The 19,305-nt window shown below is 39.4% G+C and overlaps 1 protein-coding gene across 2 annotated transcripts in view; it reads right to left on the reverse strand.

Annotated features, from left to right (window-relative positions):
- Positions 1–18,716, reverse strand: part of LOC126183776 (sorting nexin lst-4) — a 101,482-nt gene extending 82,766 nt beyond the window's left edge. Inside the window, exons 1-2 of one of the 2 annotated variants that reach the window (XM_049926011.1) lie at positions 18,564–18,716; positions 17,862–18,023 (exon numbers count right to left, since the gene is read on the reverse strand). In XM_049926011.1, the coding sequence (XP_049781968.1) occupies positions 17,862–18,023; positions 18,564–18,578 (177 nt within the window). In that variant the 5' untranslated portion in view covers positions 18,579–18,716. The remainder of the gene's footprint in view (positions 1–17,861; positions 18,024–18,563) is intronic. The other variant, XM_049926013.1, reaches the window with a different exon arrangement.
- Positions 18,717–19,305: the final 589 nt, after the last annotated feature.

Here is a 19,305-nt window from a genome sequence, read left to right on the forward strand (position 1 = left end):
TGTGGCAGAGGAGAAAGGGTAAGACTATGGTTGAGTAAGATAATGGCAGAGATCATGCCTTTACTAACTGTCAACCTCAACGAACAACTACAGTAGCCACTACCAAATGCTTTGTACACTGCACTTTGCTACTATAGGTTCATTGCATGGTTCAAGTTTGACTCTCAAGGAGGATCAGACCTGCTTTTGCAAAACGACAAAACACAGGTGTACGCTGGCAGTGCTGAGAAAGGGAGGTGGAACTTTTCGTTCTCTGCAATACTCCGCACCCCAGAGCTGTCCAAGTTCTCTTTTGTTTTCACTCACAACTTATTGACATGTTAGTTTCCACACTACAGAAGCAAATTTTTCTGTAATTCTTTTAAACTAAAAAACCTTGGCGGGGGTACTTGTCACAGTTGAAATGGGACTGCATGAATGTCCACAGAGGATACTAATTTCATTCCAGATTTGCATGTTAGTGACTGCTACATAAACTCCACCTGATCTGATTTGATCTGCTCCCATTGCTTGGGGGGCAGAGGGGGGGGGGGGGGGGGCAGTTGAACATTCACTCCACAGATGGCTGAACAACAGTACCTGTGAAGGTCAATGCAGAACTAAGCAGATTCATTGCCTGTCATGACATGAGAAGATGCCACTGGAAGAGAGAGCTTACAAGATAGCTTAGATGCTTTGTATGGGGCTATACCACAAATCCCATCTGATGTGCTCTTGATGAATAACTTCAAACATCTTAAAATAGGGAGTGTCACTGACATATCAGCTACAGGTTTACTTCACTAGCAAAGAAACGATGTCCTTATAGAACTATAATACACAAAAATAATTCCCATGCCAGCTCTTTCCATTAAAGAATTTTACAGTATCTACTGAAGCTTTGTTTCTAATGTTTATATCCAATGGTGTAGCACGTGTAATTACTCACCAATTTCAGAACCATGAATCTCATAAGTTAACTGCAGTTCCTTTTGGTCATAATTCAGATGCAACAAAATTGTTAAAAGTATGTGCATACATATATCTCCATTATAAAATAACACTTAGTTCCTGACAAGTTACTATTGTGTGGCTGGTAAGGGAAAAAGAGGTTAGTTTATCATCTCATCAGCTACAACGTCACTGGTGAAGCAGCAAAAGCTCTCCCAGGACAAGGATGAGTCCATTTCACATAGACCATCCTGTACTCATAAGAAAGGCAGAGGAAATTTAATCTGGATGGACAGATGGGGATTCATGATGCTGAAGAAACGGGCAATGAAAATTTTTCACGAATGGGGAATACTTTATTTCATTCCGTATGAAAGATGACAAAAATAAAGTCACATCTTTATTTGGAGACACCATATGTGTATTACTCAGTAACTCATACAATCATTGGGAGATGAAGCTACTTCTCAGCGATTTGCCTACAAATGGCATTGCCCATCCTAACCTGACAAAAGAAAAAAAAAAAACCTTCAATATGCTTCTTGTATGGTAAAGTTTTCAGTTAAGTATGGTAATCACCCTTTTGAGTACATTTTCCTACTCAAACTGACAGTGCAATGCAACAATATGAACAATAAGAAATACAATCCTTATTTCCAGCAACTTATATCATCATCATCATCATCATCATCATCATCATCATCATCATCATCATCCTCCTCCCATAATTTTCTACATCTACATACATGAGCCACAAGACTGCGTGCAGTGCAGGGCCGAGGATACTTTCCAATTCTATTAGTAATTTGCTGACCCATTCTGTTCATACAGTCAATTAGAGGAAAAAACATGCCTCTATAAATACCCTAATCTTTGATCACTTTCTCATGATCTGTGTGTGACATATATGATGGTGGTGGCAGAAATATCATACAGTCTTCATCGAATACCAGTTGTTGAAATTTACCACAACAGGGTTTCCTGTTAACTATGTTATCTTTCTCCAATGATCCCAATTTCATTTTCATGAGCACTTCTCCAACATTTTCATATGGGCCACAGGACTTTTCCCCACTCTAGCGGCACATCTCTGAATTTATTTGATGTCTGGTGCCATGACTACTTGCAAGGACTTCAAACACTGTCAGTATTCTAAATTTGGTCACACTAGCATCTTGTATTGGATTTGCCTTCTAGATGCACCGTGCTTTCCCAGAACTCTTCCAACAAGCCTGTGTCTTCCATTTTTATTCCTTGCTACTGATTTTTATAAGTTCATCCTAGTTTGTATTGCTTGTTAGTGTTACCCTTAATCATTTTAACAATGGAAGAAGCACCAGCTACTGGTTTCTTTCTTCTATACTGCATTTACCCATATTTAATTATTAAACCAAATAGAAATTGTCAAGAAATTCTATATTTCCTTAATATTGTACAATGATTTTTTATCATAGAGCAAACTGGACCTCATTAAATTTTTTAAAGGCTTCTCTTCAACTGCAAGCACAGATGCCTAAACATAAAGCAAACCTGCAGTTCAAGGGTAATGTGTACAACAAAGTTGATTCCAGCTTTCACACACATATGGCTGGTGTGTTTAATGTTAAGAATCAATGCCGAACTTTCTTTTGCTTATCTAATGGCTAGATTCTGATTGGCCATGGCTGATTTTGAAGCCACTGTCTGAACTAAAAGTCCAAAACAAGAGCAGTATCAGAAAAGAACTTTTTCCTTTAGAATACATTGGTTGACAACATTCCAGCAGCCAATGAAAGGCTAATTTTAAATATTATGAATATAATAGAGGGAAACATTCCACGTGGGAAAAATATATCTAAAAAGAAAGATGATGAGACTTACCAAACAAAAGCGCTGGCAGGTCGATAGACACACAAACAAACACAAACCTACACACAGAATTCAAGCTTTCGCAACCAACGGTTGCCTCATCAGGAAAGAGGGAAGGAGAGGGAAAGACGAAAGGATTTGGGTTTTAAGGGAGAGGGTAAGGAGTCATTCCAATCCCGGGAGCGGAAAGACTTACCTTAGGGGGAAAAAAGAACAGGTAAACACTCGCGCGCGCACACACACACACATATCCATCAGCATATACACAGACACAAGCAATGTCTGCTTGTGTCTGTCTATATGCGGATGGATATATATATATATATATATATATATATATATATCTGTGTGTGTGTGTGTGTGTGTGTGTTTACCTGTCCTTTTTTCCCCCCTAAGGTAAGTCTTTCCGCTCCCGGGATTGGAATGACTCCTTACCCTCTCCCTTAAAACCCAAATCCTTTCGTCTTTCCCTCTCCTTCCCTCTTTCCTGACGAGGCAACCGTTGGTTGCGAAAGCTTGAATTCTGTGTGTATGTTTGTGTGTCTTATCGACCTGCCAGCGCTTTTGTTTGGTAAGTCTCATCATCTTTCTTTTTAGATATAATTTTAAATATTCAATGAGAAGTAAAGAAAGAGGAGATGATGTTTTGAATAACTAACTTTGAACAGCTCATTTCTCTTCACACATCATCTGTAGTACCCTTAAAATTTTGCTGCCATAGCTTCAACACATTTTTGTTACTTTTTTTGAATGGGGAACGTAGTGACAGTAGTATGTAAGGTAGTCTGAGATCTTGATTATTTTGAGAGGTGACAGTTTATCTGTGAGTTGGTGAAGCAAACAATACCATTGTGACATGAATCTTTGATCTATTTTCTGAACAGTTTACGTAGTTATTGAATTGTGTTTGAAAGCCAAACAGCATATGCTAGAAGTTAAGCATGCACATATATAGATGAAGGATGTTATGCATTGTTAAATTATTTTTTCATCATTAACTGACTACTCATGTCATTCAGCCTGTGGTGACAATAGTCCACTAACTGATGAAAAAGTGTGTTAAGTCTATGTTTGGTGTTCTGTTTACCTGGCCTCTTCATAGGATTCAAATTTTTGTCCTGCCTCATTCTTTTAAGAAAAACTGTCTTCTCCAAATCAAGGCTCCTTGAGAAAACACTGACATTACTTGTGCTGGTGGCAAAGACAGGTGAAGTGTGAAGTTTAGCCTAACTTCTGCAAACTACATTTACTTCAGCATGCACTAGCAATGTCTCTCAATTTTTGACAGTTTGAACACTGCTTTGGATACTAGGTAATGTGGACATACTGCAGATCAATACAAGGTTTTAAAATTCCCTGGTCTATTGATTTTCTTCACACTATCTGCAGTCATTCTCTTACACATTGCAACATATTTGGTTGCATTAATGTTTGTTTACATTTCTACTGTAGAAGCCAATTTAATAAACTATGTTTCAGAGGAAACCTCTCAGCCTGCAACATCTGGGCAACCACAGAGGCTGGGTTGGTTGCTTGGAGAAGGGACCAAACTACGTATGTGGTCATCAGTCCCTCCAACCTTAGATTAACTAAAACTGATAAAATCCCACATGAAAAGAGGGAACTACAATATCCATAAAATTATAAACTATTGACAGGGAAGGAAGGGAAAGGATGGAAGAAGAGGTGAGGGAACGAAAGTGACTAATGAAAGTGGCGTGAAGGAAGAAGCACAGGAGACAAGAGAGACACTCAAGACATAACATACCCCATAAGGAAAGGACTGAGAAGGTAGAGGGTGAATGCAGAGGTAAACCACCAAGCCCACTTGAAGCCAATCCAGTCGGGGCGAATGGGGGAGAAAGAGGGCCTACCATCTCCTCCACTGACCGATAAGGTGGAAGGTCCCTCCCTTAAATAAAGCGATAAAAACCCCCATCATGAATAAAACGTAAAATGAGATCCGCCGCTGAGGCATTGTAAGCCAACACCAGGGATAGTGAGTCTGAAAAGCTAAAAGTCCATCACAGGGTGGCTAAGTTGGGGTAGTCCAATAAGATGTGAGCCACAGTCACCATCAATCCACAACAACTGATAGGGGGGTCCTCACGACTGAGGAGATAATCGTAAGTCAACTTAAAGTATGGCCAATGCGGAGCCGGCCTAGGACGACAGAGGCCTTACGAGAGGCCCAGGAGGAGGACCACCACAGAGTTGTAGAATACTTAATCGCCCTGAGCTTGTTCGGCGAAGAAAGAGTGTGCCATTCTGCATCCCAAAGGCCCAAAACCTGATGTAATGCCGAGCGAAGGTCGATTTCCAGAATACCAATAGCAAGAGATGGCCTGGTAGTAGCTAACTTAGCCAGTCGATCGGCAAGTTCATTGCCAGGAATCTCAACATGGCCTGGAGTCCAAATGAAAACCACCAAGCATCCACGTTGAGCAAGGAGAGAAAGGGAGTCCTGGATAACGATGACCAACGGGTGGCGACAGAAACACTGGCTGATAGCATGCAAACCGCTCAATGAGTCCCTACAGATAGTGAAGGAAAGTCCTGAGCATGAATGGATATGGTCCAGTGCATGCAAGATGGCTGCCAATTCTGCTGTAAAAACACTTCAGCCATCGGGCAAGGAACAAAGTTCTGTGTGTTGCGTATAGGTGTAAGCAAAACCAGTGCGGCCAGCAACCATGGAGCCATCAGCATAAATCACTTCTGAACCCTGGAATGAACTGAGGAAACAGTAGAATTGGTGGCAAAGAGCCATCAGAGGGACATAATCCTTTGAATTGATTGAGAGATCAAGACAGAGCTGTGGCCGAGAGACGCATCAAGGAGGGGTATGTGCGTGAGCTGAGAAGCGAGGCGGTAAAGGGAATTGCTGGAGCTGAGGAAAGAGCGACTGAATGCAGACAGCCACAGTAAGCCCACATCGTAGCCGCCACTGCGGCAGGGTGATTTCCGTGTCTGGATAAGAGAGACCATAATTTGGGTGCTTTGGGGTGCAGCAATGCGGAGCGCATAAGATATCAGCTATTGTTGGCGCAAAACTTGCAGTGGTGGAATCCCCGCCTCTGCAAGAAGGCTAAGTACGGAGCTAGTCCAGAAGGCACCAGTCGCAAGTCGGACCCCACAGTAGTGGATGGGTCTAGGATCTGCAGCGTCGAAGGCGACGCAGAACCACAGACAGGACTTTCATAGTCTAAACGAGACTGGACCAACGCTTGATACAATCGCAGGAGAACAGAGCAGTCTGCACCCCATGCGGTATTGCACAGACACCTAATAACACTGAGATGGGACCAGCACATCCTCTTCAGCTGGCGAAGATGAGGGAACCATGTCAACCGGGCATCAAAGACCAGACCCAAGAAGCGATGGGTGTTCACTACCTTGAGGGGCTGGCCATCGAGGAACAGTTCCAGATGGGGCTGGACTGTACAGCGATGGCAGAAATGCACGACACGTCTTGGCCGCCAAAAACTGAAAGCCATAGGAGACAGCCCATGAGTGCGCCCGGCAGATTGCCCCCTGTAGACTGCATTCTACAGCGCCCGTTACGGAGGAAGCAAGGTAGATACAAAAATCGTCAGCACACAAAGAGGGGGACACTGTCGGCCCATGAGCTGTCACCAGGCCATTAATTGCAATGGTAGTGCAGCCTGGAAAGGAGACTGCAATAGCTCGGGGAAGGGGGCGGGGGGCGCAAGAAGGGGGAAGAAAGCCAATGTGCACTCATCTGCATACCAGGTAGAGTCATTCCAGATGTGGAAAGGGTCCTTCTGAATGTCATGAAGAGCACGGGGTGCAGCCAACTGCAGGTGGTGGCTCACATCGGTACCAATGATGTGTGTCATTTTGGATTGCAAGAGATTCGCTCTGGTTTCAAGCGGCTAACAGAAGTAGTAAAGGCTGCCAGTCTTGTTCGCGAGATGAAAGCTGAGCTCACCACTTGCAGCATAGTTGACAGGACCCGTTGTGGACCTCTTGTAGAGAACTGAGTGGAGGGTCTGAATCACAGGCTCAGATGGTTCTGCAACCATGTAGGCTGCAGATTCGCCAACTTGCACCATAGGGTGGTTGGTTTTCGGGTTCTGCTGAATACATCAGGAGTCCACTACAACCAGGCGGCGGCTACATGGGTAGCAGGAGCTGTGTGGCATGGGCTGGGAGGTTTTTTAGGCTAGAAGGTCTCGGGAAAACACACAAAGGGCTGCAGGCCAAAAACAGGAAGAACGAAGATACGGGAACCATCAGTGTGACAGTTGTAAATTGTTATAGTTGTGTTGGGAAAGTACCAGAGCTCCAAGTGCTAATAGAAAGCACTGATGCTCAAATCATTATACGCACTAAATGCTGGCTACAGCCAGAGATAAGTTCAGCCACAGTTTTGCAAAGAACCTAACAGTGTTTCGAAAAGATAGGCTATACACAGTTAGTGGTGGTGTGTTTGTTACTGTTACAGGTTGTTTAATTTGTCGCGAAATTGAAGTAGATAGTTCCTGTGAATTAGCATGGGCAGAGGTCATTCTTGGTAACTGGAATAAAATAATAATTTGATCCTTTTACTGATCACCTAACTCAGATGGTACAATTGCTAAAAGGTTAAAAGAAAACTTGAGTTTAATTTCAAAACACGCACCCAACTCGTACAGTTAGTGGTGACTTTAATTTACCCTCAATATGTTGGCAAAAATACATGTTTAATTCCAGAAGTATGCATAGAACATTATCCAACTTTGTGCTAAATGCATTCTCTGAAAATTATTTTGAGCAGTTAGTTCACGAGCCCATGCAAATAGTAAATGGTTGTGCAAACACACTTTATCTCTCACAACAAATAACCCTGAGCTAATAATGAGCATCAAAACAGATAATGGCATTAGAGAACACAGGGTTGTCATAGCGAGATTGAATATTGCAACACCCAAATCATCAAAAATATATTAAAAATATACCTCTTCAAAAAGCAGAAAAAAAAAAAATCACTTGACACCTTCCTGACAGACAATCTCCACTCCTTCCAAATTGACAATGTAAGTGTAGATCAGATGTGACTTGAATTCAAAGAAACAGTATCAGCAGCAATTGAGAGGTTTATATCAAATAACCTACCAAATGACACAGCTGATCCTCCTCGGTACATACAACAGGTCCCAACACTGTTGCACAAACAACGAACAAAGCATGCCAAATCTAAACGAGTGCAAAATTCCCAAGATTGGTGATCTTTTACAGAAGCTCGAAATTTAGTGTGACTTCAATGAAAGATGCTTATAATAGTTTCCACAACAAAACTTTCTTAAAACCTTACAGAAAATCCAAATAGATTCTGGTCATATGTGAAGTAAGCTAGCAGTGAGATACAATCGATGCCTCCTCTGCGCGATAGCAATGGAAATACTATCGACGACAGTGCTTCCAAAGCAGAGTTACTAAACACAGCCTTCCAAAATTCCTTCACCAAAGAAGACAAACTAAATATTCCAGAATTTGAATCAGGAACAGCTGCCAACATGAGTAACGTAGAAGCAGATGAAGCAACTTTATTCACTTAACAAAAGCCAAGTCTTCTAGTCCAGACTGTATGCCAATTAGGTTCCTTTCAGAGTATGCTGATACAATAGCTCAATACTTAACAATCATATACAAGTGTTTTCACTCGATGAAAGATCCATACCCAGAAACTGGGAAGTTGCACAGGTCACACCAATATTCAAGATGGGTAGTAGGAGTGTTCCACTAAATTACATGTCCATATCATTCATGTTGATATGCAGCAGGATTTTGGAACATATATTGTGTTTGAACATTATGAATTACCTCTAAGAAAACAGTCTTGACACACGGTCAAGATGGATTTAGTAAACTTCGTTCTTGTGAAACACAACTAGCTCTTTATTCACACGAAGTGCTGAGTGCTGTTGACAAGGGATTTAAAATTGATTTCATATTTATAGATTTCCAGAAGGCTTTTAACACTGTACCACCCAAGAACTTTTAGTGAAATTGCATGCTTATGGAATATCATCTCAGGTATGTAACTGGATTCAGATAGGTCACAGTTTGTAGTAATTGATGGAAAGTCACTGAGTAAAACAGAAGTGATTTCTGGCGTTCCCAAGATAGTGTTATAGGCCCTTTGCTGTTCCTCATCTATATAAACAATTTAGGACACACATTGAGCAGCTGTCTTAGGTTGTTTGTATATGACACTGTCGTTTACTGACTAGTAAAGGCATCAGTACATCAAAAATTGCAAAATGATTTAGAAAAGATGGTGCAAAAATTGGCAACTGACCCTAAATAACAAAAAGTGTGAGGTCATCCATAGGAATCCTAAAAGGAATCCATTAAACTTCGATTACGTGATAAATTAGTCAAATCTAAAGCCCATAAATTCAACTAAATAGTTAGTAATTACAATTTGGAACAACTTAAATTGGAAGGAACACACAGAGGATGTAGTGGAGAAGGCTAATTAACAATTGTGTTTTATAGGCAGCCCACTTGGAAAATGTACTAAATACATCTACTAAAGAGACTGCCTACACTACACTTTAGAATACTGCTGTGCAGTGTGGTATCCTTATCAGATAGGACTGACAGAGTACATCGAAAAAGTTCAAAGAAGGGCAGCACGTTTTTTATTATAGTGAAATAGAGGACGGAGTGTCACTGAAACGATACAGGATTTGGTATGGACATCATTAAAACAAAGGCGTTTTTCACTGTGGCAGAATCTTCTCACAAAATTTCCATCAACTTTCTCCTCTGAATGCAAAAATATCTTGTTGGCGCTGACCTACACAGGGAAACACGATCACCATAACAAAATAAGGGAAATCAGAGCTCGCACTGAAAGATATAGGTGTTCGTTTTTTCCGTGCGCTGTACGAGATAGGAATAATAGAGAATTATTGTGAAGGTGGCTCGATGAACCCTCTGCCAGGCCCTTCCTTAAGTGTGATTTGCAGATTATCCATGTTGGTGTGGGTGTAGGTGTAGATGTACGTACAGACAGCACATGAAGGAGTCTAACACAATGTTAGTGTGCTAGAAAACACTAATATCTTATGCAAAGATAAATAACTTCATAGACCTTTTTAACACAAAAATTGTGTTTAATAGTACGACATTCTGTTACACTTAAATGCAGCATTATTATTAGAAGACCTACCCTTCTCAGAACTATCTTTTAACATCCAGCAGTTTGACACTTTTGCTACATAGTGTTTGGTGATTAAATCTGAAGGTTCAATTGCTTATTTGTAATCCAACAAGGAGTCAGTAAAAGCCTGCCTGGATACACACGGACTCTGGGATTATGGTACATCTCCAAGAACTTTAATATTGCCAAGTGTCACCTCAACATGAGACAGAGGATCCCCCTACAAGATGTGATCCTGACAGGACATGACAGCTCCATGAATGTGCAAGACAGTACACACCAGATGACCTACCAGTGGTACTTTCAATCTGTCACATTCGGAATACTGAATTAATAATCTAAGCATAACTTTCAGTATTTCAGGGTTACAGGTGGACCTTTGTAATATTTCCTAGTCACTGACAGTTAAACTGGATACCAGTAACTGCTGAAGCTATTGAACACATGAAGATAATGGTTCACATCAAATTACTTGTGACCAAATAACAATAAACCAAACATTCTGAAAATTAATTATTTTACCTGGAACAATAACATATGTATACAAAACATTAACAGAGACTGACTGAAATTTCAAGTTCACAAACTTCCAAGAAAAAGCAAACCTACAAACAAAATTTATGGATAGTACCAAACAACGGTAAGTCCAGGTTGCAATATCAACAATTATGAAAAGGATAGATTGCTACTCACCATAAAAATGATGTGCCGAGTTGTAGACAGGCACAACAAAAGGACTGTTACAGATTGAGCCTTCAGGCAAAGCCTCATGCAGAAAAGCGTAAGCCTTCTGGACTGACTTTATGACAATATGATAGATAAGGAAGGAAAGAAATTATTTATTTACCTATTTTACTTGCCAAGATTACCATGCATTCTACATGTTTTACATTACACATCTTTCAGTAAAGCTGTTATACTACATTTAGAAATAAAAATTTACACTAGCACATATACTGTTTATATTCATACATGATAAGTACAGCAATGATTTGAAATTACAGAAGGCGAGTTTTTAGTTATGAGGGCTAGTATCAGTGAGTATGAGAGAGAGGTGTGGAGGACGGAGAGAAGAGCAACATAAGAGAAGAAAGATGCTGTGACTCAGAAAAAGGAAAACAAAGGATAACTATGAAAAGAAGATACGATCATTGACTTAGCTATTTAATGGGAGGGCAGGTGGGCGGGGGCCGGGGGGGGGGGGGGGGGGGGGAGTTAGCCTTACACGTTAATTTTTGGGGGAAACACTATGAGGATGGTGGAAGGAAGTGTTTTAACTTCTTAAAAGCACCAGGGCATTGAACTGCATGCATACTGCGGGGAAATTTGTTCCAGAGGTGAACTGCAGCCATAGCGCAAGATTTTTCTGATGTTTTGCGAGTAAGCACTGCTAGAATAATAGGTAAGTGGGACCTTGTGATTCAATTATGATGGCACAAAAGGTGTTTAATCTCTGATGTGAGGTAATGGGATGCTTGTGTACTGTGGAGCCAATAAAGTACACATACGTAGGATAGTCACATAATCTGTCTGACCACAGCCAACCTAACTGGGCATATGAACCACTGACATGGTCATATCAATGGATGTTGCAGATGTAATGCACCAAAGCATTCATGACAGATTCTAACCCCCAGTTTTCACTGCTTGAACCATGTTCAATTACATCACAATAGTGGAGGCTGGATAGAAAGAGTGCTTGCACAAGTTTATGTTTCCCATCCTAAGGAAATACGTTACATAACTTTTTGAGAGCACAGAAGCAAGCAGAAGTCTTCTGGCACATTGAGACAGTATTCTCTCCTAAGTTGAGATGGTCATTCAAAGCTACACACAAGTTTTCTGATATGGTACTGAAATACCATTAAGCTGAATATGAGGCAATTGTTTGCAGAATTCTTAATTTATTAACTTCTTTTAATGAGCACAATCCACGTGCTCACTTAGGGACTTTGATCATTTGTAGCCTGAAGTATCTGAAGCAAAAACTAGTGGAAAAATCCACTCTCCAGCTTCCATGTATTCCCACATTTAAAGAAATCTGAGGATTTGCATTGGTATAAAGGTATGTTTCTCAGAAATCTGAAGCTTGCTTTACCACACATCTGCTTTGACCCGTAACATCTTGAAGATGGTGGCTAGTTTAAAGCTTGTACGATATGGCCAGCTTGACATCGCACACTAAACATGCAAACAGACACAACCTATGTGAAAAATATTTACTTCCAGAAATAACTTTAAACTAATTAGACAAGTGTGGGAATTAGACATTTTGGGCGGAGGGAAAAAAAAGTGCAAGTCCTAAGAATGAAGGCATATCAAAACAAATACTAGTGGGGGGAAAAAAAAATTAAAACCTCGTCAATCAACCACCACAATGAAAAACTAGGGGAAGAAAAGGTTGTCAGAAATTTCAGCCTAGCTATATAGCTTCTATGTCTATCACAATACCATGAACCCACACACAACTCCAAAATCCCATTTGACCTATATAGCTTCTAAAGATGCCATGATACAAACAATCCACAACTGGCAGAATTAACTACTATCAAAACCAGACCAAGATAATGGCAGCACACTCCACAATATTCACCACTATAAACTACTATATATGAACTTAAACTACCAACCCAAACCACAAAATCATAGAAAGCTACTCTAACGAATTTCAATATCAGTTACAAATATTAGTGCCCCCCACTAAAAACTAAACCATTACTGAAATCCATTACTCCTTACCCCTTGGCACCATCCACCTGATACCCACCCCCAACACAACACCAACATAAAAATGCAATTAACTACTACTAATATCATTCATAATTTCAGAAAAAAAAATATAACTCAGTCCAAACAAAAACTAACACAAACTTAACTGACCCCCTCCTTCCTTACAAAACACTGAAAACCACATTAAACACCCTCTCCCAAGTGACCTCCAAATATCAAACCACCACTGCCACATGTATTCGTCCCTGGTTTGAGAAGCAGCAACTTCAGTCAGTCTCAAATTCACTGAACTGCTAACATTTCACACATTCCTCCTCCATGAGGCCATATAACTGGAGAAATCTAATCGTAGCAGCAATATCATTATCCATAGCAGCAACTAATGAATGAAAACAAAATTTTGTTGTAAGAGCCATAGCAAGCACCAAATGAAAAATGTAAGTTAAATTTCAAAGCATTAACAACATGACAAACTAACAATTCCTAAACAAAAACTAATCAGTAGCCAATTACTAACGACATTAAAGTAACTTACTCACAAACTCCCAAAACACTGAGCAATACACAGTACTAACCCCAATGCCACGCTAACATCAATCGCAAATAATTTACAAACAAACATCCCAAGCTTAAGTCCACCATTGCTTTCTCCAGCATGCCACCTGCAAACACAATGCAATTCAGAGACGTTGTACCACAATGTCGTCACACAACATAGTTACACCACATGTCAAAGCTGACAGGCACTGTAAACTTCAGTTGACCATGTTTCTCTGCAGGGATGGTAACTTGTCAGCAGATCTTGTGTATGATGGCGTTTAGAAAGAGTTAAAACAAGCACCATTCATTGCACTTCATATTTCTTGTATTAGTCTATCACAATATTCTTTCACCTGGGAAAGGGCACTTCTGTCGACTTATCCTGAGTTTTTATCTTGACAATTCACAAGGACCCTCTGAACCAATTTGGAGTATATACACATGTGTCCTTAAATCATTCGCAGTGCAATGCATTTTCCTTAGCTATCACTGTACTTGTGTGTAATGTAACGTCACACTACATTTCCAGTAACAGCCATGCAAAGTCAAGTGCAATAATATCATGGTTGGGTAATACATCAATAAGCACAGAATGTTTTGCCAACCTATAAACAACCCAAATAATGCTCAATTTAATCAGGAAACTAATGAAGCATTCAATAGCAAATGAAAGTAGATCAGAACTAACCCCAACAAGGTAAATAATGACTGTCAACCAACAGTATTGAAACCTGCCTTAGGTATTCAAACATGCATTAAAGTTACCAAAGTTCCCACACTTACTCGTCCTTATATTCATGTACGTTAGTGTTCCATACCATCCTCAGTATTATTCCTCCCCATACCTTACATAAATCTTACATCAAATATTAAAAACTATTCTTACCTATTCTGTTTTGGTACCAAACAAACTAATTACCATATAGTACGCTTTCATATTCCTGGATTTCCAAAAAGCATCCGGCACTGTGTCCCATTGTAGATTTAGTGGAGGTGCGAACATATGGAATAGGATCCCAGATATATGAGTGGCTCAAAGACTTCTTAATTAACAGAATACCATAAAAGTTGTCCTCTACGACGATTAATCAGAGACAAAGGTATCGTCATGAGTGCCCCAGGAAAGCATGATAGGACTGCTCTATTCTCTGTATAATACAGGGTCTGACAGACATGGTGAGCAGCAATCTGCAGCTGTTTTCTGATGGTGATTTGGTGTATGGGAAGGTAATATTGAGTGACTGTATGAGGATACAAGATGTGTGTTGAATGGCAATTAGCTCTACATGTATAAAAATGAAGTTTAATGAAGATCAGTAGAAAAATAATCCTGTAAAGTTTGAATACTGTATTAGTAGTGTGCTGCTCGACAGTCACCTCAAATATCTAGGTGTAAAGTTGCAAAGTGATATGAAATGGAATGAGCATGTAAAGATTGAATGGCTGACTTCGGTTTATTGGGAGAATTTTAGGAAAATCTGTAAAGGTGACCACATATAGGACACTAGTGCGACTTGCTCTTGAGTACTGCTGTATTGTTTGGGACCCCTAGCACGTCAGACTGATGGAAGACAGCAATTCACAGGCAGGCTGCTAGTTACCAGTGGGCTCAAACAATGTGCTTTGGGAACTCAAATGGGAATCCCTGGAGAGTAGGCAACATTCTTTTCGGAAACACTATTGAGAAAATTTAGAGAACCGGTATTTGAAGCTGACTGCAGAACGACTGTACTGCCACCAACGTACATTTCCCCATAAAGACTACAAAGATAAAATAAATCTTGGATTGTATGGAAGCATACAGACAGTTCATTTCTCCCTCACTATCTCCCAGTGGAACAGGAAAGCCAATATGCTGTGAGTACCAGGCGTGAGTCGTGCTTCGGTAGCTCAGATGGTAGAGCACTTCCCCACAAAAGGCAAAGGTCCCGAGTTAGAGTCTCGGTCGAGCGCACAGTTTTAATCTGCCAGGAAGTTTCAGGAAAGTCAATGATGGAAATTACTACTACTACTACTACTACTACTACTACTACTACTACTACTACTACTACTACTACTACTAGTATAATGTAAAAATATTGGGCAAACCACATTAAAAGCACAACAATAATCTGAACTTTAGAAAAAAAAAAAAAAAAAAAGGAAAAGAAAAAGAAAAACACACACACACAATACTCTCAATGAAATTTAATGAGAGATGAGAACTCCATGGCTTTATCACCATCCAGGACATTAGGCTGTCTAATGCCCATTTCCTTCATCATTCGTACAAGTTTAATAGTAGTACGAGTATCGAATGGGCTTGTTAACATTGCTCTCCCAGCTGTTAAATGTTGACCTCTGGGTTGACACAAAAGAGCAAACTTTTTACGAATTTTATGAGGTAAATATTTTTCTTAAGCTTTCACTATCAATATAGATGGCAATACTTATAGTTCTAGCATGCTAGAATGAAGCAGTATTCCTCAGATGTCAACTGTAACGAAGTTCCCAATGATACACAGTGACTCAGAATACAATATCAGACGTATCAGGTCATGGGTTTCCAAAGGTGATATCAAATGCAGTTTCATCTTGGTAACACACAAAAATTCCACACAAACTAACCTGACAGAACAAAATATAGAATACAAGTATAACAATCCAGACCAAAATAATAAGCATATACTGCTTATGTAGTACTAGCCTGTATGAATTCACATATATAACTAATTTTAAAATAAAAAGTCAAAACTATCATTAATATATAATATGCCAGAAAACATTATGACACTCATTCTGCCCCACAGTATGCCTACACAATCACTCTGCAGCTCAAACTTAAGTGTTTGGCAGAGTGTCCAACAGTGGAGAAATGTGTCATTAATATGTGTAAGCAGATACTTATGGAAGTACACCATCCATATAATTCAGACTCCCACTTTTTTTTTTCTTTTTTTTTGCTACATTACGCACTTTTGATACAGCTAGTGATGTTACATTCTGATAATTTTTCTTTTGCCTTATAACATTTAGTACCACAGGATCTGAGACTGTGACCACATCTTATACCCAGAACTGTTGTTACTTAAATTATATGGGATTTTCTTTTGTTCTTAATTACGAACACAGAATACCGGGTTACAACAACAAGGGTTTGTATAAGTTAAGATCTACTGGGATGATTTCCAGGTCTTTTATTACACGGCATAATTTTTTTCCTTCAATATTTGATTGGAGTATCATGCTAACTACACACAATACATATGTAACTTTCCAAAGTTTCATGAGGCACCTGTAAGGAACCAGTCATCTTCAAACAGTTATCAAAATTTATGGTAGATTTCTGTTGATTGGCATAATCAATGATTAAGAACTGTCAAATTAGTGTAAGTAGCCTAAATGACTCTAGAGGCTTCACAGGCTATCCGACTAATTCCACTATTTGTTCCTTGTGAAAAAAAATCATTTATTGGAGGATTTCACAACACAAAAGGCTGAAAACATAGAAGTTTTACTTCTCTCTGGACAATGGAAATACTGATCTTATGCCACAAGATGTTTTAAAGTTTCTTGAGTTACCAATCAATACCTTCATTCCATCTAATTAGGTGCTCAAATTCTTAAAAATTGCTCTAGTCATGAACATTTCAAGAACTAATATTTAAAGATATAGTTTTCTGACCACATTTGTGCATGTCAGTTCCAGACTAAAAATTGTTTCAATCTGTAGAACATTTATGCACAACAAATTGCATCCATCTCAATTTCCAAAAAAAAAAAAAAAAAAAAAAAAAAAAAAAAAAAAAAAAAAAAAAAAATAAAGAATAAAATTATGGAAAGCATAGAACACAGCTTGGCTTCACTAAGTATATCAAGCAGGTATAAACTTGTTCTTGCAATGGCCATTTCTTAAAACAAAATCAGCACACAAACTAGCCCCAGTAAACTCCTATCTAGAATGATTTTGGCCTAAAACATAACCGAAGTCACGAAGACTTTAAGAACTAATGACTACTGACTAATGGGCAAATTTCTAGAAGTGATAGTATGGACAAAACACGACAAAAAGCACAGTAACATGGGTTCTAAAATGCATTCCATAAGAGGTATGAGCGCTTGTTCAATCAAAGAGGTGTTTCAAAGATTAATAAGTGCTCACAGTTCTTAAGGTGTGCATTTTAGAGCCCGTGTTTACTGGATTTTTTCCCCCCTTGTTGTGGTCCAAGAGTGAATGAGTGTGTGTCAGAAAAAATAAATTATAGCTTATTATTGGGAATATTTTATGAGTTGGGTGAAGCATTATATTTTATGAACTGTGAAATCCCCGTGCAGAAGTGGAAATATTATGGAATAGCAGATAGTTAACTTTTACAATATCACCACAACACAGAGCAAAGCATCAGTTCTGTGTCCACCACGTAGCAATAGGCACTCAGAATTCTAATCAGCACGATGTGCCACAGATTCTGTTTTGGGTCCACTGTCCCTGATATATATACACCAGTAATTTGCTCTGCAAATTTTCACACACACACACACACACACACACACACACACACACACACACACAAGGAGAGAGAGTAAACATTTAACTGTAAGTGTATTTGTAAACAAACCAATATCCATTACGTTTTAACACTAGAAAGAAAAGTATTACCTCAACATAAGCTGCTGGGAAAAGTCCAATGTCTCCTTTGTGGTTCTGGCCTTCCCACCAGCCTTCTCCAACATCTTCTCGAGTGACATATAGTACTTCTCCTGGTTCAATTGAAAGTTCTGCTGTGCCAGGCTCTCCATCGAATGCGTACAATGCTCTCACCTGTGAGATATTTCCCGTGTCATATCGAAGCCAAAATATAATTCAATAAAAGTCTAACACTTGCACAGTTTGAAGAAGAAATATCCAATACCAGATCATAAGCATATATACTAATGTTAATACAACTGAATACTAAAGTTCATACACTAGTAACTGTTCTGCAGAATCAAAACACTGAGTAAAAAAAAAAGGGTTGACATCACAGACGTCGCATAAACAACTGGTTCGACTGTCAGTAACACTACACCAAATGACAAATTAACCTAAAATTGCACAATTTTCGTTTTTCGGGCGCCTGCTAAGTGGACTCGTTTGATTCAAAACCGTTTGTGATACACCAAAAGAACAAACACACAACGTTTGCGCAAACAAATGTCACAATTTTTCGCGATATTTGCACTGCAGCCTACGTGTCAAGTATGTGTCATCCCCAGCAGGTCTATGCTTAGAATTGTCGCGAGGTTACTTCTTTTTCCACCAAAGCACTATTATAAACTGTTTACACAAAACACAGCTCTTCCACGACGTAACGCACCTTACCTGCTTACCCGCCATATCACCATTTAACGCTGTCAATTAAACCATTACCGCTACTTTTCTTTGATCAAACCAATAACATTCAACGAGAGGGCGTGCCTCAGCGCTACTGAACTACAAATGGTCATGATCTTTGGATCACGTTGCTAATCGTAAACCCAACGATTTCGTGAAATTCATTATTCTGAAGAACATGAACGTGCCAATATTTGTCGCTGGGGATTGTACAGTTGTTTACTTATTAGAGGAATAAGGAAGGCTACGCAAGCTAATAAGTTACAGATACGAAACTTCAGTATCCAGGCAAGACTTACGCGATTTTGACCGAAGAAGATGTGATATGAAAATAATTTGTTATGTAGCTTCTGAACTTTGTGCACAAGGAACTAATTTTAGGAGCAATGTTAATTATAAAACTAATAATTGACAGATTATAAGACCTGAATATTCAAATTACTTTGGAACAGTTCGCAGCTGCGTCTCCAATTAACAATATATTGGTGGTGGGAAAGCGTACACAATTTAATTTTCTTTCGTACCGTGAAGATAAACTTTTTTCGTGTTTCACCTAAGTATCCAGATTGATTAATATGTACATGTGATACCACAGCGATCGGACTGTGTATAATGAAAAAAATGAGCAGTAGGCTAGTAACTTGCAATCAGACCTGAGTTGTGTTCCATATGGTACACCAGTGGCGGCCGCTGAGGCATTCCCATTGGTGGTGCCAAAAAAACTTAGTTT

This window comes from Schistocerca cancellata, chromosome 4 (assembly GCF_023864275.1).
Source record: "Schistocerca cancellata isolate TAMUIC-IGC-003103 chromosome 4, iqSchCanc2.1, whole genome shotgun sequence".
Classification (NCBI taxonomy): Eukaryota; Metazoa; Arthropoda; class Insecta; order Orthoptera; family Acrididae; genus Schistocerca; species Schistocerca cancellata.